We start from the raw sequence: 25,451 nt of genomic DNA, 5'->3' as shown, positions 1-25,451 counted from the left end.
TTCACCCTGCTGGGTTCCCTTCCGCTTGTGTCCCTAATCTCCACGTGAGTACCAGGCATTTAGAGGTAGCCACACATGGCCCAACATCCTGTTGAATATGCCCAAGGCCCATTGCCACCCCTCAGCTTCCCTTATCTTCATCCCCTCCAGTCGTTCATCCCCTTTCTCCTTTCTCTCGCCTCTGTCAGGATGAATGGATTCAAAACAAAATAAAAGAGAAAAAATAATTGCTTGTTGTTTAACCCTTCTGGATTGGCTAAATGTGTACATATAGAGAGGTTGCAGTTGCGTCACATCACCTAGCAACCACACCAGGAGCCATGTTGGAAGACCAGAGTCAGTCTTTTGGACCTTTGTTGCCCTGTGTGTCCTCCAATTGTCCACATTGCTGGCTTTGTTTTGCTTTGTATTTCTAAGGACCTTAGAAATACGTCCTTAGAAAGGCAGTAGGATAACCTATTTAAGTAAGTAAATCGTTTTTATATCATTTTCAAAATATATGTATAATTAGCTAGCTAGCTTGCTACAATAACTTAGCATTAATGTGTAGGCTAACTCAAATGAGCTCCTAATGTATTGTTAGCATGCTAGCTTACTTTACATACTGCATAGCTAAGTGAAATAGATATCTCCAGCTACAGTTAGCTAACTTAATTTTAGTTTGCTAGCTCTTGATGTATGTATCATCATACGTAAAAAAAATACAAACTCTAAATGCATACAGTATGTAGGTAGCTAGCTAGCTAGCTAATAACCATGGCATGATATTTTCGATGAAAAAGAAAAATATATTTTAAATGTAACCTTTATTTAACTAGGCCAGTCAGTTAAGAACAAATTCTTATATACAATGATGGCCTACACCGGCCAAACATGGATGACGCTGGGCCAATTGTGCGCCGCCCTATGGGACTCCCAATCACGGCCAGTTGCATTCGAACCAGGGTGTCTATAGTGACTTCTCAAGCGCTGAGATGCAATGCCTTAGACCGCTGCACCACTCAGGAGTCCGAGTGAAAGGATTAGCAGCTCCAGCTGTCAGAGAAGGGGAGAGAGTCGGCTACTCTGGATAAGACAGGTACCTTTGTGGGAGGCCATTATTACAGTTTAAAAGTCATAAATAATGTATAAACCTATTCCAACTGGAGTTGGCCAACCCTGTTGGGTATGCAGGCTTCTGTTCCAGCACTAACACCTGATTCTAGTTTTTTTGTTTTTCACATTGTCCCTCTGAATGGCACACACAATCCATGTCTTATTTGTCTCAAGGCTTAAGACTGTCTTTAACCTGTCTCCTCCCCTTCATCTACACTGATTGAAGTTGATTTACCAAGTGACATCAATAAGCTATCATAGCTTTCACTTGGATTAATCTGGTCAGTCAGTGTGTATGAGGCTAATCATTATACCAGATGTTGTACATGCCTTGTGCTAATATCAAATTGTTTAGTACAAATCCAACCCTTATAATGCCTGGAAGCAGGAAATGATGGGATCCTTAGATTAAAACATACAACTACTACTGCCAAATTCAATGCCAGATACTCTTTTCCCAAAAGGTCTGAGTGGCACTTGGAGGTGCCACTGTGATAAGGAAGATGGTTTGCCTAAGACTACCATAACAATTACATTGTCTATGCTAAATGTGTTTAAATTGTCAAATAAAATAAAAATAGTTAGATTATAAGAAATACATTTTATTCATTGGGGCAAGGGAAAGCAGAGATGAACACAAAATACTTTAAATTTTACCCATATAACAACAGCCTATTATTCAAGTATAATATGTTTAGAATATCATAAACAATATAATTTCATTTTATATATTCATGCATTGTAGATAAATATATTACTGTGAAACTTTGTTTCTGTTTAAAACCTCTATGGGATGGGTGTCCCTGAACCCGGGACGGTTGTTGCTAATGTGACTAGTATGACATTGTTTTCAGCAGCCAACTTTCCAGGACATAGACATGTCTTATATGGGCAGAAAGCTTAAATGATTGTTAATCTAACTGCAGCTGTAGCTATTACAGTGAATAAATACCATGCTATTGTTTGAGGAGAGGGCACAACAACAATTACGTTATCACGGCAACTGGTTTGATACATTCACCTCTGAATGTACTTACATTCAGTAATCTTGCTCTGATTTGTCATCCTGAGGGTCCAAGAGATAAAATGTAGCATAGTTGTGTTTAATAAAATAAATATATATGTTCAAATGTAGGAACTGGGGTCTACAGTTTGACCTCTCTGCTATCTCTAGCCCCATACCCACCCAGCCCGGCCATCTATATGTGTGAAAGTTAGTGTTTTAGCTAATGATCCATCATGTATGGGGTGGCAGGTAGCCTAGTGGTTAGACTGTTGGACCAGTTACCAAAAGGTTGCTAGATCAAATCCCCGAGCTGACAAGGTAAGCATCTGTTATTCTGCCCCTGAACAAGGTCTTTAACCCACTGTTCCTAGGCCGTCATTGTAAGTAAGAATTTGTTCCTAATTGACATGCCTAGTTAAAAAAAGCCATTAAAAAAAGCTATGACATTCCTGGGAGTGTGTAAACTTTATTTTTTTTTATTACCATTGCATTTTTGTATGTTCTCTATAGTTATGTACTTGAAAATGTATCAATTGACCAATTCGGCACATTTGGGTAGACTCCTGGCAGACTTGATACAACATATTGTACAGTAATATAATTCTTCACTGGATCAGTCTGAAACATTGCACACACTGCTGCCATCATCAAATTTAGTAAATCTAAATTACACCTAGACTCCTATCTGAATGTATGGCCTTTCTCTTGCATTTCAAAGATGGGAAAAAACCCACATGTTTTTTTGTTTGTATTATCTTCATCAGATCTAATGTGTTGTATTCTCCTACATGAATTTCAAATTTCCACAAACTTGAAAGTGTTTCCTTTCAAATGGTATCAATTATGTGCATGTCCTTGCTTCAGGTCCTGAGCTATCGGCAGTTAGATTTGGGTATGTCATTTTAGGCAAAGGTTTTAGGTTTTAATCAGAAGTTATTGCTACACGATTCAATTTAAGGGAACACTTTCGTCATGACAACAAGGTGACTGGGCTCTCTACTCAAATGGCACAACAGAATCATTCAGATTGACCAAGGGACAACCATTTTGTCTAACTGAGGAATGTCCCCTTTTTTATCTGGAAAAGGACAAAGTAGTAAAAATAGAAACTGATGATGCTGCAGCGTTGCTCATCTTCACAGTGTAAATCCAGTTGACATCGGTGTCTTGATAGAGGTCAGCTGGTGAACCTACAGTAGAATAGAACTGAGGGGTATTTTACTGAAATTCTGTTACCAAACTCTGCACAGTTTTCCAGTAAATATATGTTGTAGAATTATCAGTGGAAATTGTTTAAAGTAGTCATTGTGCATGGATTTGCTTGCTAAACTTTTATATCAATGGTCTTTGTTTGGCATACATTTTCAAGTAAAATAAAATCATGCATGGAATTGCCCCTATTCCATTTAGGCCTTTGTCCTATGCTGTAATGCCCATACATTTTCTCAACAAATTATCATTGGGTCAGTGCCACTGGAAAGTGTTTTGGGGAAATAATATCCTCTTACAAGCTATATGCACATCATATTGTGCAATTCATGTTTCCCCTTTTCGTAGGCCTAGACTAGATGGTTGCATTCAAGACAAGGTCGATTTTATTGATCTGTTTATAAAAGGCCACATTTTTCCCACGCAAAGAAAAGAGAAGAAACGTCTCTGATACAGCATATCCACTATGCTATGTCCATATTTACTATGCCACTATGCAGTCAGCCATACACAGTGATTAGACTGAGTTATATTTATAGCCTAAATTATCACTATCCAGTCTACTCATCACATTAGGAATAAACTCAGCAAAAAAAGAAACGTCCTCTCACTGTCAACTGTGTTTATTTTCAGCAAACTTAACATGTGTAAATATTTGTGAAAACATAAGATTGAACAACTGAGACATAAACTGAACAAGTTTCACAGACATATCACTAACAGAAATGGAATAATGTGTCCCTGAGCAAAAGGAGGGTCAAAATAAAAATAACAGTCAGTATTTGGTATGGCCACCAGCTGCATTAAGTACTGCGTCTGCTCCTCATGGACTGTACCAGATTTGCCAGTTCTTGCTGTGAGATGTTACCCCACTCTTCCCCCAAGGCACCTGCAAGTTCCCAGACATTTCTTGGGGGAATGGCCCTAGCCCTCACCATCCGATCCAACAGGTCCCAGACGTACTCAATGGGATTGAGATCCGGGCTCTTCGTTGGCCATGGCAGAACACTGACATTTCTGTCTTGCAGGAAATCACGCACAGAACGAGCAGTATGGCATGGCTGGTGGCATTGTCATGCTGGAGGGTCATGTCAGGATGAGATTACCGGAAGGATACCGGATGTCTTCCCTGTAACCTACAGCATCGAGATTGCCTGCAATGAGAACAAGCTCAGTCCAATGATGCTGTGACACACCGCCCCAGACCATGACGGACCCTCCAATTCCAAATCGATCCCGTTCCAGAGTACAGGCCTCGGTGTAACGCTCATTCCTTCGACGATAAACGCCAGTCCTGTCTGGTCCAGCGACGGTGGGTTTGTGCCCATAGGCGACGTTGTTGCCAGTGATGTCTGGTGAGGACCTGCCTTACAATAGGCCTACAAGCCCTCAGTCCAGCCGCTCTCAGCCTATTGTGGACAGTCTGAGCACTGATGAAAGGATTGTGCTTTTAGTTGTAACTTGGGCAGTTGTTGTTGCCATCCTGTACCTGTCCCGCAGGTGTGATGTTCAAATTTACCTATCCTGTGCATTTGTTGTTACACGTGGTCTGCCACTGCGAGGACAATCAGCTGTCCATCCTGTCTCCCTGTAGTGCTGTCTTAGGCGCCTCACAGTACGGACATTGCAATATATTGCCCTGGCACATCTGCAGTCCTCATGCCTCCTTGCAGCATGCCTAAGGCACGTTCATGCAGATGAGCAGGGACCCTGGGCATCTTTCTTTTGGTGTTTTTCAGTCAGCAGAAAGGCCTCTTTAGTGTTCTAAGTTATCATAACTGTGATCTTAATTGCCTACTGTCTGTAAGCTGTTAGTGTTTTAACGACCGTACCACAGGTGCATGTTCATTAATTATTTATGGTTCATTGAACAAGCATGGGAAACAGTGTTTAAACCCTTTACAATGAAGATCTGTGAAGTTATTTCGATTTTTACGAATTATCTTTGAAAGACACGGTCCTGAAAAAGGGGTTTCTTTTTTTGCTGAGTTTAGTAGCCTTACATTAGTCTACAAATGCGATAAAAGCATGCATGTTTATTGTAAAGGTGCATTTTTATGGTGAAAAAAAATACACCACATGACCAAAAGAATGTGGACACCTGCTTGTCGAATATCTCATTCTAAAATCATGGGCATTAATATGGAATTAGTTCCCCCTTTGCTGCTATAACAGCCTCCACTCTTCTGGGAAGGCTTTCCACTAGATGTTGGAATATTGCCGCGGGGACTTTCTTCCATTCAGCCACGAGCATTAGTGAGGTCGGGCACTGATGTCGGGCGATTTAGGCCTGGCTCGCAGTCTGCGTTTGAATTATTTCCAAAAGTGTTCGATGTGGTTAACGTCTGGGCTCTGTACAGGCCAGTCAAGTTATTCCACACCAATCTCGACAATCAATTTCTCTATGGACCTTACTTTGTGCACATGGCCATTGTCATGCTGAAACAGGAAAGGGCCTTCCCCAAACTTTTGCCACAATGTTGGAAACAGAATCATCTAGAATGTCATTGTATGCTGTAGCGTTAAGATTTCCCTTCACTGGATCTAAGAGTCCTCGCACGAACTATGAAAAACAGCCCCAGACCATTACTTTGCAGTTGGTATTATGGATTCGGGCAGGCAGTGTTCTTTTGGCATCCGCCAAACCCAGATTCGTCCGTCAGACTGCCAGATGGTGAAGCGTGATTCATCACTCTAGAGAACGTGTTTCCACTGCTCCAGAGTCCAATGGTGGTGAGCTCTACACCACTCCAGCTCACACTTGGCCTTTCGCATGGTGATCTTAGGCTTGTGTGCATCTGCTTGGCTATGGAAACCCATTTCATGAAGCTCCCGACGAACAGTTCTTGTGCTGACGTTGCTTCCAGAGGAACTCGGTAGTGAGTGTTACAACCAAGAACAAACTATTTTTTACGCGCTTCAGCACCATTTGTCCTGTTCTGTGAGCTTGAGGAGCCTACCACTTCGCGGCTGAGCCACTGTTGCTCCTAGATGTTTCCACATCACAATAACAGCCCTTACAGTTGACCGGGGCAGCTCTAGCAGGGCAGAATTTTGACAAACTGACTTGTTGGAAAGGTGGCATTGTATGACTGTGCCACGTTAAATGCCATTGAGCTCTTCAGTAAGGCAATTCTACTGACAATGCTTGTCTTAGGAGATTGCATGGCTGTGTGCTCTATTTTATACACCTTTCAGCAACGGGTGTGGTTGAAATAGCCGAAATACACTAATTTGAAGGGGTGTCCACATACTTTTGTATAGACAGTGCCTTCGGGAAGTATTCAGCCCTTTTCCACATTACGTTACATCCGTATTCTAAAATGATAAAAATAATTCCTCAGCTATCTATACACAATACCTCATAATGACAAAGTGAAAACAGGTTTTTAGACATTTTTGCAAATGTATTAAAGACAAAAAAAACATTTTCCTTATTTACGTAATTATTCAGACCCTTTGCTATGAGACTCGAAATTGAGCTCAGGTGCTTCCTGTTTACATGGATTATCCTTGATGTTTCTACAACTTGATTGGAGTCCACCTGTGGTAAAGTCAATTGATTGTACATGATTTGGAAAGGCACACACCTGTCTATATAAGGTCCCACAGTTGACAGTGCTTGTCAAAGCAAAAACCAAGCCATGAGGTCAACGGAATTGTCCGTACAGCTCCGAGACAGGATTGTGTCGAGGCACAGAACTGGGGAAGGGTACCAAAACATTTCAGCATTGAAGGTCCCCAAGAACACAGTGGCCTCCAACATTCTTAAATGAATTAAGATTGGAACCACCAAGACTTCCTAGAGCTGTCCGCCCGGCCAAACTGAGCAATCAGGGGAGAAAGGCCTTGTCCAAGAACCCGATGGTCACTCTGACAAAGCTCTAGAGTTCTGTGGAAATGGGAGAACCTTCCAGAAGGACAACAATCTCTGCAGCAGTCTACCAATTAGGCCTTCATGGTAGCGTGGCCAGATGGAAGCCACTCCTCAGTAAAAGGTACATGACAGCCCACTTGGAGTTTGCCAAAAGGCACCTAAAGGACTCTGACCATGAGAAACAGCATCATGCTGTGGGGATGTTTTTCAGGTGTAGGGACTGGGAGAGTAGCTCAGACTGGGGCGAAGGTTCACCTTCCAACAGGAGAACGACCCTAAGCACATAGCCAAGACAACACAAGAGTTGCTTTGGGACAAGTCTCTCAATGTCCTTGATTGGCCCAGCCAGAGCCTGGACTTGAACCCGATCGAACATCTCTGGAGATTGATGAGAAAATAAAATAATTTAATACATTTTATAATAAGACTGTAACCTAAGAAAATGTGGGAAAAGTCTGAATACTGTCTGAAGGCACTGTATAGTGTAGCTTCCCCAATGCTTCAAAATCACTCGCCGCCTACGAGAGAGACGCATGCTAGATAGCTAGACTACAAGCTATCTAGCTCTAATGTTGGCCAACTTAATCTTGTTGTTAACATCTGGGTGGCATAATAGCTAAACTAAACTTGAATTTAGACGTATCGTTGATGAAATGATCGGAGCAGACCCTGTACTGACAACTGTCTGGGTTCAGGTCTTGATGGGGGAAAAAGGTGTCTTTTTTTGTCAGTTGTCTTTTCTGCCTTGTTAGAATATCCAAATATGGCACAGAAATTGACCATGGTAATTAATCAGGTAGTTTTAGGCATTGTTACCATGCAGCTTGGAGTAGCTGTTGTTGTCGGAATAATTGATTTATTGATCTTCCAACATGGCCGCCAGGAGGCATTGTAGGTCACCTGGCAACCCTCTATATTAAATCATATTTTAATCTAGTTATATCTAGTTGGGTATCTTCTAGTTAATATCATTCAATCTACTTTGAAGGCGACTGTGAAAGTGATGGGATAATTGAAGGAGTCAGGACTTCAGCTTCATGGCCCCAGAAAGCCTAGTTCACTTCAGGGCCCATTGCAATAAAACCTGAACAATTGCAATAGAAATTTTACTCAAGTAGACGTTCTCCTTGTGACGTGCAATTCTCCAGAGTACACTGCTATTTTTCTATCTCTATCTTCTAAAGGCACTGACTTTTGGAGACATTTGGAGAACGCCATAAAAATAATATATACTGTTATATACACTCATCCATCCGCGAACACTGTGTCCCAGCTAATGACTTGTTGTTTTGTTTGTTGTCGTTGTTTGATTTCTGTCTTCCCTTTTCATCATTTTTTTCATTATTTTTCATGTCATCTGTCCACACTGTGGGGTGAAGTGCTGACAACGTGCCTTTTTGCAGAGTGGCTGCGCTGGTAGTCATTTAAAATCCATAACTGTATAAAAGGGGTCTCATTGAGACAAATGAGAGTGCTGCCTGTGGTATTACATCTAATGAGGGGCGCCCTGCTCTGTTTGCACAGCACCGTCCTCCTCCTAATGAAGTAGCAATATGGCTGCCTTTTATTAAAGCATTTCATGAGTCGACTGCGGATGTTTCATAGAAATGCTCTCTATCTCATTGAAATGTCCGCACGCACGCACGCACGCACGCACGCACGCACGCACGCACGCACGCACACACACACACACACACACACACACACACACACACACACACACACACACACACACACACACACACACACACACACACACACACACTGTTTACTTTTATTACAGTGGCATGTTTTTTTATCGTTATTTGCTGTTATATACACTCAGTGGGCAGTTTATTAGGTACACCACCCCATTCACGAAATTGGTTCGCTCCTACAAACAGTGAGTCACTTGGCCGTGGCTTGCTATGTAAAACAGGCAGACAGGCATTGAGACATTCACTTACCTAAGCGACTTTGAGTGTGGTACGATCGTCGGTGCCAGTGTGTGCCGGTTCCAGTATCTCAGAAATGTCCGGCCTCCTGGGCTTTTCACACACGATAGTTGCGTCCTGCTGATGGTAGAGTCAGGATGCGGCGTAAGCAGCATGAGTCCATGGCCCCATCCTGCCTGGTGTCAATGGTACAGGCTGGTGGCAGTGGTGCAATGGTGTAGGGAATGTTTTCATGGCACACGTTAGGTCCCTTGATCAAAATCAAATCAAATTGTATTGGTCACATACACATATTTAGCAGATGTTATTGCGGGTGTAGCTAAATTATTGTGCTCCTAGCTCCAACAGTGCAGTAATATCTAGCAATACACAACAATACACACAATACCAATTGAGCAACATTTACATCCCCCCGAATAATTCAGTCTCTTCTGGAAGCAAAGTGGGGGTCCGACCCGATACTTGATGGGTGTACTTCATAAACTGTGTGTGTACATTTGCTATTATCGCTTAAAAAAAAACAAGAAGATCAACATTTCATACTGCAGCATGTTCTCTTTTTATGTGGTGGCCACATTTTGTTGCTACTGAGGTTTTATTATTGTAGGAACTTGAATACGTGCATAAAGACCCTGTGAGGGCAGTGAGTGATTGGGAGGTGTGCAGTGGAAGGAGACCCTGTGAGGTGCAGTGAGTGATTGGGAAGTGTGTGGTGGAAGGAGACCCTGTGAAGTGCTGAAGGGAATAGAGACTTGGAGACACAGGAGATTGTCCTGTTGATTGGCGTGTCTATCTTCCCTTCATCCATCCGGCCCCCCTCCATCTCATTTAGTTTGGAGGAAGTGGAAATGTGTGTTTGTGTGAGTGTGTGCATGTGTGTGTGAACATTGTGGGTGTGTGTGTGCCCCTACATGCCTGTTTGAGAATGTGACCGTCTTGTCAGGGAACATTTCCTGGGCCCAATTATCTGTGGCCAAACTGAGCCCATCGAGGCTGGAGGTAAGTCCACCAAGCCCCTGTGAGCTACCATCGCTCCACTCCCCACAACCCGTCTGGCCCTATTGATGTTAGCAGGCAGGGTCTGGAGAATAAGTGCTGCGAGGCAGTATGTCAGATCGGTTTGATGTACTGAGTGAAAAGGAGGGTTGGATGGTTGGAGCTCAGAGATGGAAGGGGGTTGGGTTGCCAGGTCGGAGTTCAGAGATGGAGGGGGGTTGGGTTGCCAGGTTGGAGTCTCTGGGAAGGGGAGGCCCCAGGTGTGGCGAGTCCCAGCCAGGGAGGCAGGAAGTGTCAGGGTAGCACAGAGCTCAGCTCCGACAACCAACCACACACACACACACCACCAGTATAGCTGTTATGAGGTTGGGATGGAGAGGGATGGGGGGTGGGGGAAGTTACAGCAATTAAAACTAAGGTGTAGTCCACAGGGGTTTAGTGGGGGGGGGGGGGGGGGGCAATAAGGCAAATCGCACGACAACTTGCACTCGGGGACAGGGCACACACACACACACACACACTACATCCCTCCATCCATCTCCTCCCCTTCGAGATCTGTTTCCTATTCCTGGGGCTGAATGGCTAAGCTGTCCATGTGCCTCAATAATGATAGATGATTATTGCTCTCCGGACACATGACGATGTAGGCGCTTGTTAAAATGAACAACCCCATCATTTCTGTGAAATAGCTTCTCTGCATCATTCTGAGTGACGAATTCTAATAGATGCTTTCCTATGCAAGTGCTTGGCTACTTATGCTATTAATACTACTACTACATAGTCTAGTGACTATTAGAATTGTGTATGATACCACTTAAAATGAAGGATGTTTTATAAGTTTCTCTCCTGTATTTTTTTTCATCTTTAGTTTGTTGTTTTGTGAGGGCTTAGATGTCTCAGCCTTTCATCTGTCTTTTCTAGTGTGCTGTTTGCAAGTGTTTTAAGTCCTTGTTGTTTTATTAGGAGGCTATGTAATGCACTACTTCATTTAATATACATACTGTATTTGCATGTGTTTCTAGTTTTTACTGAATGTGTGTGTGTGTGTGTGTGTGTGTGTGTGTGTGTGTGTGTGTGTGTGTGTGTGTGTGTGTGTGTGTGTGTGTGTGTGTGTGTGTGTGTGTGTGTGTGTGTGTGTGTGTGTGTTTCTCTCAGTTTTGTATGCATGTAACACACATTTAAAAAGTAAGTGGAGTGCTTGGCCTCACAGTGCCAACTCATCCTTCCATTCTGACTCCCCTCCCAGTCGCATCACAAATGAACACATCATTTATCCGTTTCAAATGTCAACAACAAAAACATTTCCTGCCATAGGCAGGTGTTTGTCATGTACAGGGGAACTGCACTAAGACCAATCCTTAGAAGACTTAGACTTATAGTAAGATCAAATCCATTTTGACATACTTCTTTAAATGCAATTAGTTTTATGTGAAATTAAATAACTAAACCCCATTCTCTGGTGAGAACGAGTGATCGGCGCCTCCCCATCCCAGTAGATAGGAGGAGTGGAATGACAGGCGGATCTGAAGTAGAGGGGTGGAGATGGTGCAGGTGCACACCCCTCCTTCTTCCCCCCATAGCTCTCAGCTGTTGAATCATTATTACAATGATTCATTAGAAATGGTATTGACAGGGTAAAGCCCCTGGTGTTGGGAATGGTATTGACAGGGTAAAGCCCCTGGTGTTGGGAATGGTATTGACAGGGTAAAGCCCCTGGTGTTGGGAATGGTATTGACAGGGTAAAGCCCCTGGTGTTGGGAAAGCCCCTGGTGTTGGGAATGGTATTGACAGGGTAAAGCCCCTGATGTTGGGAATTTTGACAGGGTAAAGCCCCCCCTGTAAAGCCCCTGGTGTTGGGAATGGTATTGACAGGGTAAAGCCCCTGGTTTTTGGGGTAAAGCCCCTGGTGTTGGGAATGGTATTGACAGGGTAAAGCCCCAGGTTTTGGGAATGGTATTGACAGGGTAAAGCCCCAGGTGTTGGGAATGTTGGGAATGGTATTCACAGGGTAAAGCCCCGGGAGTTTTCAGATTCCTCTATTGTGTTTCTGTTGGGAGTCTTGTATAAGCCAGGCTTGGGGAAATAAAAGGGATTCAGGAGAGCCTAAATCAATTGAAATGAAGATGAGAATAGAACATGATGAATTTGTCGTTAGATCGTCTTGAGGTCACAGAATTTGTGCACAATGTTAAAGAAATGTAATTATAATTCAATTCCAGATTTGAAAGAATGATCTTAATATTTAGTCTACCACCACTTAGGCTATTAGCCTATCTTGCCTTGCTATCCTGAAAGGCCCTGAGTGAATGGTTCATCATTCTGTGATTGTTTACAGCCTAGGCTGTAGGATTGCCAACGCCAACCTTCTAGGTTTGACCTGAACCATAATCTCCCGGAATTTAGCATTTTGAGAGATTTTTCTAATGATGGTAGGTGGAATTATACATGAAATCTTTGAGAATTTTCAGAATCTGGCAACCCTATGATTTGTATTTCCTGAGGGGGGTGTGGGTTCAGGCTCTTTAAACAAAAATGGTATTAAAAAGAATACCTTCTGTATTTCGAAAAACCCGGTATAAACGGTATATCGCCCAAGCCTAGTTTAGTCTCATGTTTCCTGAGGGGTGTGTGGGTTCAGTCTCATATTTTCTGAGGGTGTGTGGGTTCAGTCTCATATTTTCTGAGGGTGTGTGGGTTCAGTCTCATATTTCCTGAGGGATGTGTGGGTTCAGTCTCATATTTCCTGAGGGATGTGTGGGTTCAGTCTCATATTTCCTGAGGGATGTGTGGGTTCAGTCTCATATTTTCTGAGGGTGTGTGGGTTCAGTCTCATATTTCCTGAGGGGTGTGTGGGTTCAGTCTCATATTTTCTGAGGGTGTGTGGGTTCAGTCTCATATTTCCTGAGGGATGTGTGGGTTCAGTCTTGGGTGACTCAGGCCATGACTCAGGCCCTGACTGGAACTGTTTGTTGCTAAATGGAACCGGCCAGCTTCATAAGCCAACGTTAGTCATCGGAGTGAGTCAGTAACCATCAGACTAGCTTTGCCCTTTTAGACCGCAGGCCAGCGTTTCTTGTCACAAATCTTGTTTTGGAGGCAGCTCTGCAGTGGTCACTAGCTGGCACAGTCACAATGTCATGAAATCTGATTTTTAAATCTAACCTTAACTCTAACATTTAACCACACTGCTAACCCTAATGCCTAACCTTAAATTAAGACCCATTTTTACAATTTAACCAATTTTGACTTTGCAGCTGGCCTATCTAAGAGGAAAACTCTTAGTTCTGCCTCCAGGACAAGACTCATGACAATAAACGTCAACCTGCTTTCAGAGCAGGGAATCCAAGCCAAGGGAAAACACTTGATTCAAAACCTTATAAACTGTCACAAAGCTGTCTCCTCAGCTAGCCTGTAGACTATTTGCGGTTTGTGTCAAGAGGGGGATCATGACAGTTTATGGCTTGGCTAATACTAGTAGAGAGGTCTAGTGAATAAGAGTTGGAGGTCAGTTTTACTGACAAAAAAATTGTGTGTTATTCTTTAACTTCCTCAGTTTCATAACAGATGTGTGTGTGTTTAATGCATGTGTGTGAATGTGCATGCTATATGTGTGCTGTTGTCATGGTGACATAGTTACATCAATGCCTGTGCCTACCTCTCTCTCTTGAATTATTATAATTTTTTCTACTTTTTACCCCTTTTTTCTCCCCAATTTGGTGATATCCAATTGGTAGTTACAGTCTTGTCTCATCGCTGCAACTCCCCTATGGACTCGGGAGAGGCGAAGGTTGAGAGCTGTGTGTCCTCTGAAACAAGACCCTGCCAAGCTGCACTGCATCTTGACACACTGCTCGCTTAACCCGGTAGCCAGCCGTACCAATGTGAACTCCAGTCTTTTTTATTATATCACACCTCGCTCCTCTCACCTTTCACTTGTTTTTCACCACACCTGAACCACCACCTGCCCACCGCGTCCCATGGTGGCCCCAAAGCATCATGGGAGCCAAGGCCTCACCCACCAGGTGCCACCGACTCACCCTCATCTGCTGCCATGGCGACCAGTGAGCTGAGTCAGTAATTGGTTGTCCACCCGGAGGTGGAGGTCTTGGGGGACTACAGGCTTGAAGCTCTCTGCTGCCTGGCACTCTTGTTTGTCCCTCCATCTGGTTCCACCAGGGCCTCAACATGGCTGTGGTAGCCCACCAGGGAGCAGTGCTAATTTCGTCAACAATAACTATGACGAATAATACTCGTCAACAACCTATTTTTCCATGCTAAAACTATGACGATAACAAGACGACATGCCCTTTGAAAAAACTATCTTACAAATTACTTTATTTTAGTCAACGAAAATGTGACGAGGTGAGAATTTCACATGAGACTATGGACAGTTAATTTCACGTGAACATTTTTATCCATGTTGTCCAATCAGAAGCATGCATGCAGAATATTTAATGCAATCCTCTCATTGGCAGAATGGACATCTTTCAGTTGGACGGTCTGATTGAGCTTTCCTGGGCAGCTCTTCCACACAGCTCCCAGGAGGTCACTTCAGTCACTCGTCAATCTGATGCGAAGGCAGGACACTGGACCTCTAAATAACCTCAACTAGAAACAATGTTTACTCTCTCTCTTACTTTCATGTAGGCTATTTATTTTTGATCACATCAGAAACTCTATTTTCCAGTGTGAACTGTTATTCATCTGTTGCTGCTCTCGCTCCACACTTTTTTTCCTATGAGAAATGTTGACTATTATGAGTACAGTAATACTTCAGGCATTTTTGGACAGCTCAAATGATCCTGTTTTCAAGGAAACCTCTGTTATTTACCTCCTTGAGGGTTATGATGGGGAGAAAATCTGAGCTGTAAATGGTTTAACCTGTAGCTAATGCTTTATAGCCTATATGCTTGTTTACGGTTGGCATTGGTTACAATCTGCCGCAATGTTGCCAGCTAAGGTATACCAGGCGATAGTAGGCCTAGTTAGACAAGGCTATCTGAATGTGCACATGATGGAAGTTAGAGGTAGCCTAAATATTAATTATTTAATAGAAAAAATGCACACAGTATTATGTGACTAACATGACTGTGACTAAATCTAGACAACAATTCTCCAGAGTTTTAGTTGACAGAATAACTAAAACTGAAGAAGGATGAAATGGCTAAAATGTAACTAAGACTAAAAGACATGTTAAAACTAAGACTTAAACTAAACCTAAAATAGCTGCCAAAATGAGCACTGTCAGAGAGCACCCTGGCTGGGTATGACTCTCTCCTCTGTCTACCAAAAACCCAGGCCCCAGCCTGCTCTGTTGTTGTCCGGCCTAGTTGCTAGTCTTTTCTTTTCCCCTCTTTTTTTCCCTCACTCCTTGCTCTATCACATAGCTCTCTCTCACTCCACCACTATTTCTCTCGCTCTCTTTTTCCTTTTTTTGCTCTGTACGCTCGCTATTCCTTCTTTCTCTTCCTCTCACATCTCTCTCCCTCCCCCTCTGTCTGTCTTTGTTAGTTACCCCTTAGTCCCAGGGCCCTAATCCAGGGGTCCCCGACTCCCCGTGTTGGAGGGACACAGCTGAGAGAGAGAGAGAGGTGGCCAGGCAAAGCCTCTGCCTGCCAGCCTTCTATCCCCTCTCCCCCTCACCTCTTGCCCCATGCTGATCTGTGATTCCCCTGGCCTCCCTAGTATCCCCCACCCACCCCCTTCTACCCGTTCCCCGCTGGTCCCCTTGGATCCTGCCGCTCGCTCCCCTTTCACTGTTGCCCATATGTTGGGGCAGTCCCCCCCCCAGGGCCCTGTTAACACTGCTCAGACACACACACACCCCTCCCTACCCTACCCTACCCTACCCACCTCCTCAACCAAACTCCCACCACACCACCGTCGGCTTCATTTGTTGCCATTGTGTTCTTTTCTTTTTCCCACTCTTCCATTTTTAAAAAAAAATCCTCGCTGGTACAATTGTCTTTGATTGACCCGCTCCCCCTGTCAATGTCTCTCTCTCCTCTACTTCCTCTATCTCTCCTTCTCTCTGTCCTCTACTTCCTCTCTCTCCTTCTCTCCCTCCTTTCTTTGTCCCCCTTTACACCTTAATAGATATTTTCCTTCACCTCCTTCTCTGCCCTCTGCCCTCATCTGTCTCTGATTTCTCCAGGCCATGCACTGTTATATGGTGTGGCGCAGTTAATACTTAGATTTATAGGCTCCTTTAGATGTATAAATGTTCTCTCTCTCTCTCTTCTCTCTCTCTCTTCCAACAGGAAACTCTTCAGACAGTCCCCAAGTTCTGCTTCCCCTTCAGTGTGGACAGGTACGTTTGTTATAACACACACACACTCCCTCCCCTCTCATCGTTTGTAATGCCGCACAGCCGGCAGCCGTGTTCTCCGGAAGCTTTTTGGAGAGTTTAAGGTCCTAGACCCCCATAACACACACACACACCACCCCTCTAGGGAAGTAATGTGTCTCTTCAGAGTGTGATTTACCAAACCCAGCTGGTGGCTAGGCCCGAGCTCTCTCCTGTCCCCCACTTGGTTGAGAGAGAGCTACTTTTAACTATGTTATTATGGCCTATCAAATACCCCCCCCCCTCCCCAAGTACAAAAGTACATTTTAGAATTTTTCTCAGTAAACTAATACTAAATTATACTATAGTTTGTTTGTATCTCAGACTGACAACACATACAGTATGAGACTTAAAGGTACACTATGCAGAAATCCCTCCACCATTTCTTGGTTGCTAAAATTCTAAAAGTTTGCCTCATTTCTGTTTATGTGCCGAAATATCAAGTATAGTGTAGAGAATCATTGTACCATCTGAACCGCTGTGAAATATATTTTGAATAACCACAAAATATTGTATTTTCAACAGTTTGAAGCTGGTGTACAAAACCCAAAGTAAAAGATGCAAAAACAAAACTCAAGACCGGGTAGCATAGAAAAGCACACGTAGAACTTATCTACCACTTCTTAGACTTGCTTTTAAATAAGAATGACATCTATAACTAGTTGAATTTGGTTGGATCACCCAAAAAGTGACATATTGCAGCTTTAACTCCATAGCTACATACTAGCTTGCCCTATTCCTTAGCTTGACAGTTATCACACCTACAACAAGAGAGGTGGTTTGGTTACATGGAAACTGAATGTTCCCATCTCTTACACAGTTTCCACACAATATGCTACAACCTGCATCATTAGAGAGAGAACACTACTCTGGTGCTAGTGTAGTCCCTGAGTGCTATCACCATCTACAGGAGAGATTAGGAATCACATGCATGGTGACTGCAGTCACCCCAGTCAATATCAACAGGAGTGACACATACAGTGGAGGAGAAGGCAGGGAGGCAGCGAGTGGGAGGAAAACTGTGTGTTTGTGTGTGTGAAGCTGTTTGACATTTCCTCCGCGTCCGTCTCTTTCTCTTGACACTGGCTCTACTTGCTCATGGTGAGAAATCCATGGGTCAGAAGTAGCTTCACTATCATCTCCACACACATGCACACGCACAAGCACACACAGCCCATTATTCCGACCTCTTGAGAGAGAGAGAGAGAGAGAGAGAGAGAGAGAGAGAGAGAGAGAGAGAGAGAGAGAGAGAGAGAGAGAGAGAGAGAGAGAGAGAGAGAGAGAGAGAGAGAGAGAGAGAGAGAGAGAGAGAGAGAGAGAGAGAGAGAGAGAGAGAGAGAGAGAGAGAGAGAGAGAGAGAGAGAGAGAGAGAGAGAGAGAGAGAGAGAGAGGCTGCCCGCTAGGCTTCTATAGTTAGCCATGTGACACGCTGACTCAGGGCATTCTTGTCACCCCGGCTACTGGCCATGCCACACACCCACCCACACACATCCATCCATACATCCACCCACCCACATATCCATCCACACAGCCATCCACACCCACCCACATATCCACACAGCCACCCATCCACACATCCACACACCCACATATCCACCTACCCATCCACACAAGCCACCCACCCACACATCCACACAGCCATTAACTACTATAGGGTGGAGCACACAGTCAAGCTTACCCAATGCTTCCCAGTGGAAAACAGTTTGCGCATATACAGTGGCTCACAAAATGATTGACACCCTTGATAAAGATGTGTAATAATGAATGTATGAAGTATATCATTTAAATACTGAGCTATATGTATGCAAAAAAACATTTGGGAAATGTAATTATTTTATACTAATACAATTGCTCAGAGAAATAGGTTTTGTAATGTGTTTTTTTTTCTCAAAAAGTTAGGGGGCAAAAATTTTGACACCCCTAAAGATACTTAATAAATAAAGTAGTCAATAGTGTAGTATTTGGTTCCATATTCCTAGCACACAATGACTATATCAAATCAAGCCTGTGACTCCAAACTTGGATGCGTTTGGAGTTTGTTTTGGTTGTGTTTCAGATTATTTTGTGCCCAATAGGTGATCTGGATAGTCCTGAATGAATCATGAATTATGATGAGTGAGAAAGTTACAGAGGGTCAAAGATTATAACCCCAGGACATGCTAACCTTCACCATTACCAATAACAGGGGAGGTTAGCATGTCTTGGGGGTATGATCTTTGACCCTCTAACTTTCATCATCATTCACAATGCATTCAGGATTATCCATAATCGTGGTAGAATCCACATGAATATAGAAGTGTTTACAATAAAAGTGACTCCAAAATGACATAATACATTATTTTTAATTCATTTCTATTGGGCACAAAATAATGTGAAACACAACCGAAACGAACTGCAAATGCATCCATAAGTTTGATGTAGTCATTGCGTGCTAGAAGTTTGTGACCAAATTCAACTTTTTACTACTTAATTTATAAGTCTTTATGGTTGTCATTTTGACACCTATACATTTCAAGATGTTTTATTTTTTTTGTAAAATAAAATCTCTTTCTCTGAGCAGTTGTATTAGTATAAAATAATATAATTTCCCCATTTTTGGAGCATATAATATATCTTAGTATTTTAATAATGTACTTTATACAGTCATTATTGCTTATTTTTTATTTTATTTATTTACATTTATTTAACTAGGCAAGTCAGTTAAGAACAAATTCTTATTTTCAATGACTGCCTAGGAACAGTGGGTTAACTGTACATCCTGTTCAAAGTGCTGGGGCAGCCTAAAACCCCAAACAGCAAACAATGAGGTTTGTAGGAAAAACTCCCTTAGGAAGTCAGATCTGGGATTTGTTCAAATGTTCTTGGTCAACAGAACAGTTGAAACTTCAGGTGGACTGGGGACAGCAAGGAGCCATCATGTCAGGTAGTCCGACAGGTCCTCTAACCACTAGGTGGAGCTACCAAGATGTTCAAATGTTCATAAATGACCAGCCTCTGATCTGGGATTTATTAAGGGTGTAACCAATAATATTTTTAAGGGTGTCAATAATTTTTTGGTTGGTCAACATTAGGGATTCTTCAATTAAGTGTGGCAAATGGTCTGAATACTTATTTATTCTGTTTTACATTTTTATAAATTAGTTAAAATGTCTAAAAACCTCTTTTTGCTTTGTCATTATGGGGTATTGTGTGTAGATTGATGAGGGAAAAAATATTAAATCAATTTTAGAAGAAGGCTGTAATGTAATAAAATGTGAAAAAAGTCAAGGGGTCTGAATACTTTCCGAATGCACTCTGTTGGTGCGTACGACGTCTCAAGGAAGACCAACAGTAATATTGCCACTTTTTTCTAGTTATTCAACCTAATTTTTAAGGGAGTATGCAAGGCACAGACATTCACTTCACCTAGCCGAGTTCTGCTAGGAGCAAACCTAACCTACAATGCGGACGCCTTCAGCCAACAACCCTCCTAATTGGACCTAGGTACTCTACCTACGATGCTAATACTGATAATGATGATAACACTAGCAATAATAACGTCACCTTTATACGAGAAGCCATGTATGAAAATGCCTCTTTCTTTCTCTCCTCCTCCTCGAATTCCTTCTGTCTCTCTACCTCCCCTTCGTTCTAGGCCAGATTACTGTTGAAAAGGACTTTTGATGTAAAAACTGCTTTATGGATAAATTTGATTGATTGGTTGCTTCCCATTCTCTCTGTGTGATGCAGTCTGTCGGTGAGCCAAGTGGGCCAGAACTTCACCTTTGTTCTGACGGACATCGAGAGCAAGCAGCGCTTTGGCTTCTGCCGCCTCTCCTCGGGGGCCCACAGCTGCTACTGCATCCTCAGGTGAGACCCCTTTGTGTGTGTGTCTGTGTGTGTTTGAGAGAGAGAGTTTCCTATATCGGCGTACCACAAGGTACAGTGTCGGCACCATTGAACTTGGATTTTTACATTTGAATCATTTAGCAAACTCTCTTATCCAGCGACTTACAGGAGCAATTAATAGAACAGAGAATTGTGTGTTCTGGGGGGGGGGGGGGGGGTCTGCATCATATTGCATTATACATGTTGTTTTTAAGTCAGTTGTGACTAGTGGATATTCTGCATCATCATATCAGAGAAAAAGCAAAGGGAGAGAGACAGCTAAGTGTCCTTGGCAAAAGTGGAGCTACAGGACAGGACAGGTTTGGACAGAACAGAACAGGTTATGACAGGACAGAACAGGACAGATTAGGACAGGGCATGTTAGGATGGGAGACATGTTAAGACAGAACAGGACAGAACATGTTAGAACAAGACGAATTAGGACAGGACAGGTAGAAATGGACAGGACAGGACAGGTTCAGACAGGACAGGACAAGCATTACAGAGGGTCCTATGGACTCTTAAATCTGAGTCGTGACTGTACCTTCACCAGTGGCTTTTCACATTCTCTGTGGGCAGAAGTCAGGCCGTGTTCTCTGTTCATACACACACACTCACTCACTCTCTATCTCAAACATTCTCTCAAACGCATACTGAATGCAAGATCACCCTACATTCTACCAAGTCATCCTCTGTTGACCACCAATGGGCTCCCGAGTGGCGCAGTGGTCTAAGGCACTGCATCTTAGTGCTAGAGGTGTCACTACAGACACCCTGGTTAGAATCCAGGCTGTATCACAACCAGACATGATTGGGAGTCCCATAGGGCAGCACACAATTGGCCCAGCGTTGGCCAGTGTAGGCCGTCATTGTAAATAAGAATTTGTTCTTAACTGACTTTCCGGGTTAAGTAAATAGCGCATGATTCGCGGACGGCCATTTGGCCTGTGTCTTGGTGGGGGGTGGTGAGCCTAGAGGGAAGTGACCCTGGGTCTTGGTGGGGGGTGGTGAGTCTAGAGGGAAGTGATCCTGGGTCTTGGTGGGGGGTGGTGAGCCTTGAGGGAAGAAACAACACTTCAAGACCTGAGGATGTGGCCTGATTGTTAGTGTGTTTGCACATACTCCTGTGTGTGCTAGTTTTATCGGTGTGTGTGTGTTTTAGTTATTATTATAATTTTGGGGGGTTTTATCCACCACCCCCCCTCTTCGGAGGACAAAAATAAACGTTGTTTTTACATCTTTTTCTTTTGTTGTTACATGTCCATTCTACACACATTTTACAGTAGTTATATAGCAACATAAAGTCATTTGATACATTTCATATACAGTCGTGGCCAAAAGTTTTGAGAATGACACAAATATTAATTTCCACAAAGTTTTCTGCTTCAGTGTCTTTAGATATTTTTGTTAGATTAAGGTCTGGGGAGTTTCCTGGCCATGGACTCAAAATATTGATGTTGTGTTCTCGAGACACTTAGTTATCTCTTTTGCCTTATGGCAAGGTGTTCCATCATGCTGGAAAAGGCATTGTTCGTCACCAAACTGTTCCTGGATGGTTGGGAGAAGTTGCTCTCGGAGGATGTGTTGGTACCATTCTTTATTCATGACTGTGTTCTTAGGCAAAATTGTGAGTGAGCCCACTCCCTTGGCTGAGAAGCAACCCCACACATGAATGTTCTCAGGATGCTTTACTGTTGGCATGACACAGGACTGATGGTAGCCCTCACATTGTCTTCTCCAGACAAGCTTTTTCTGGATGCCCCAAACAATCGGAAAGGGGATTCATCAGAGAAAATGACTTTATCCCAGTCCTCAGCAGTGCAATCCCTGTACCTTTTGCAGAATATCAGTCTGTCCCTGATGTTTTTCCTGGAGAGAGGTGGCTTCTTTGCTATCCTTGACACCAGGTCATCATCCAAAAGTCTTCGCCTCACTGTGCGTGCAGATGCACTCACACCTGCCTGCTGCCATTCCTGAGCAAGCTCTGTACTGGTGGTGCCCCGATCCCGCAGCTGAATCAACTTTAGGAGATGGTTCTTGGCGCTTGCTGGGCTTTCTTGGGCGCCTTGAAGCCTTCTTCACAACAATTGAACCGTTCTCCTTGAAGGTCTTGATGATCCGATAAATGGTTGATTTAGGTGCAGTCTTACTGGCAGCAATATCCTTGCCTGTGAAGCCCTTTTTGTGCAAAGCAATGATGACGGCACGTGATTCCTTCCAGGTAACCATGGTTGACAGAGGAAGAACAATAATTCCAATGCACCACCCTCCTTTTGAAGCTTCCAGTCTGTTATTCGAACTCAATCAGCATGACAGTGATGTCCTCGTCAACACTCACACCTGTGTTAACGAGAGAATGGCAGGGCTGAAATGCATTGTAAATGTTTTTTGGGGATTCAGTTCATTTGCATGGCAAAGAGGAACTTTGCAATTAATTGCAATACATCTGATCACTAAAATCCTGGAGTATATGCAAATTGCCATCATACAAGCTGAGGCAGCAGACTTTGTGAAAATGAATTTTTGTGTCATTCTCAAAACTTATGGCCATGACTGTACATTACATCTAGATGGATAGTACTGATACATTATTTGGTCATAACTATTATAGAACATGAGCTTTGTATGTGTGTGACCTGAGAATAGGGCCTGATTTTGTGTGTGTGTGTGTGTGTGTGTGTGTGTGTGTGTGTGTGTGTGTGTGTGTGTGTGTGTGTGTGTGTGTGTGTGTGTGTGTGTGTGTGTGTGTGTGTGTGTGTGTGTGTGTGTGTGTGTGTGTGTGTGTGTGTGTGTGTGTGTGTGTGTATCTAGTTTTATTTGTGTGGGTGTGTTTATGCACACATGTCACTGTGATGGAGCAGCAGCTGTAGTATCTCCACCGGTTAGAGAGCCAAGCCACCACCGCTTTGGGTAAAGGCCGGAAAACGTTCCCGGATATCCCATCACTCGGGTGCTTTGAAATCCGACCACTCCAACCTTAATGTTTTGTCTCTGACTAGTAATTCCTTTGTGGTCCAGAGGCCACCCCTTCCCCTCTCTACTGATTTCTGTCTCTGTGTATGCTGGAAGAAGTACCTGGATCAGTAAGGGGTATATGTGTTGTTCAAAAACTAGGGACTATATTGATTCCATTATTTATATTTTTGAAGGTGGATAAAATATGAATGTTGACAAAAAATAATTACAGTAATGTGAGAATCCATTGCTCTCTTTCAGTCTCAGCTATTTCTCTCTTTCTTTTTCACTTGATTGATATCTGCAGTTCTATTTTTATCTTTCTCTTTTCATCCCCCCTTCTCTCTCTCTCTCTCCTCCCTTCTCTCTGTCTCACCCCCCCTTCTTTCTCCCTCTGTCTCTCTCTCTCTCTCTCTCTCTCTGTCTCTCTCTCTGTCTCTCTCTCTGTCTCTCTCTCTCTCTCTCTCTCTCTCTCTCTCTCTCTCTCTCTCTCTCTCTCTCTCTCTCTCTCTCTCTCTCTCTCTCTCTCTCTCTCTCTCTCTCTCTCTCTCTCTCTCTCTCTCTCTCTCTCTCTCTCTCTCTCTCTCTCTCTCTCTCTCTCTCTCTCTCTCTCTCTCTCTCTCTCTCTCTCTCTCTCTCTCTCTCTCTCTCTCTCTCTCTCTCTTTCTCTCTCTCTCTCTCTCTCTCTCTCTCTCTTTCTCTCTCTTTCTCTCTCTCTCTCTCTCTCTCTCTCTCTCTCTCTCTCTCTCTCTCTCTCTCTCTCTCTCTCTCTCTCTCTCTCTCTCTCTCCTGTCAATATACACAGCTAATCTAACCAGTCTCAAACGTAGGATGCACATACAGTAGTCAGACTAGAGGCATGTACACAGAACAAAAATACAAACGCAACATGCAACAATTTCAAAGATTTTACTGAGTTACAGTTCATATAAGAACATCACTCAATTGAAATATTTCTTTAGGCCCTAATCTATGGATTTGACATGACTGGGAATACAGATATGCATCTGTTGGTCACAGATACCTTAAATAAATGGTAGGGGTTGGTCACAGATACCTTAAATAAATGGTAGGGGCATGGATCAGAAAACCAGCCAGTATCTCATCTGACCACCACTTGCCTCATGCTGTGTGACATATCTACTTCGCATAGAGTTGATCAGGCTGTTGATTGTGGCTTGTGGAATGTTGTCCCGCTCCTTTTTAATGAAGTTGCTGGATATTGTCGAGAACTGGAACACCCTGTCGTACACATCGATTCAGAGCATCCCAAACATGCTCAATGGGTAACATGTCTGCAGGCCATTGAAGAAGAAGTACATTTTCAGCTTCCAGGAATTGTGTACAGATCCTTGCCACATAGGGCCGTGCATTATCATGCTGATACATGAGGTGATGGCGGCGGTAGAATGGCACGACAATGGGCCTTAGGATTTTGTCACGGTATCTCTAGGCATTTAAATTGCCATCAATAAAATTAAATTGGGTTCATTGTCCGTAGCTGATGCCTGCCCATACCATAACCCCACCGCCACCATGGGGCACTCTGTTCACAACTTTGACATCAGCAAACCGCTCGCCCACACGATGCCATACACGTGGTCTGTGGTTGTGATACCGGTTGGACGTACTGCCAAATTCTCTAAATGACGTTTGGTAAAGAAATTAACATTAAATTCTCTAACAACCGCTCTGGTGGACATTCCTGCGGTCAGCATGCCAATTGCACGCTCCCTTCAAAACTTGAGACATCTGTGACATTGTGTTCTGTGACAAAACTGCACATTTTAGTGGCCTTTTATTGTCCCCAGCACAAGGTGCACCTGTGTAATGATCATGCTGTTTAATCAGCTTCTTGATATGACACACCTGTCAGGTGGATGGATTATCTTGGCAAAGTAGAAATGCTCACTTACAGGAATTTAAACAATTTAGTGCACAATTTAGAGAAATAAGCATTTTGTGCATATGGAACATTTCTCTGATCTTTTATTTCAGCTCATGAATCATGGGATTAACACTTTACATGCGTTTATATTTTTGGTCAGTGTATTTAGAGAGTAGGGAAATGTAGGTTTCTGTTTTATGATGTATTTACATGCCACTTCAACATTCTATGGCAGCCATGTTAGCTCCCCATTAACATGACATGAGGAATATTCTAAC

The 25,451-nt window shown here is 43.2% G+C and overlaps 1 protein-coding gene across 5 annotated transcripts in view; it reads left to right on the top strand.

Annotated features, from left to right (window-relative positions):
• The window catches only part of dennd1a (DENN/MADD domain containing 1A), a 188,504-nt gene that overhangs the window by 46,754 nt on the left and 116,299 nt on the right, over positions 1–25,451 (top strand). For all 5 annotated transcript variants that reach the window (XM_046290448.1, XM_046290450.1, XM_046290447.1 and 2 more), the window contains exons 4-5: positions 16,378–16,427; positions 20,193–20,312. In XM_046290448.1, coding sequence (XP_046146404.1) covers positions 16,378–16,427; positions 20,193–20,312 — 170 coding nt within the window. The remainder of the gene's footprint in view (positions 1–16,377; positions 16,428–20,192; positions 20,313–25,451) is intronic.

Source organism: Oncorhynchus gorbuscha, linkage group LG11 (genome assembly GCF_021184085.1).
Source record: "Oncorhynchus gorbuscha isolate QuinsamMale2020 ecotype Even-year linkage group LG11, OgorEven_v1.0, whole genome shotgun sequence".
In the NCBI taxonomy this organism is placed as follows: Eukaryota; Metazoa; Chordata; class Actinopteri; order Salmoniformes; family Salmonidae; genus Oncorhynchus; species Oncorhynchus gorbuscha.
This window is presented reverse-complemented; position numbering and strand designations above follow the sequence as displayed.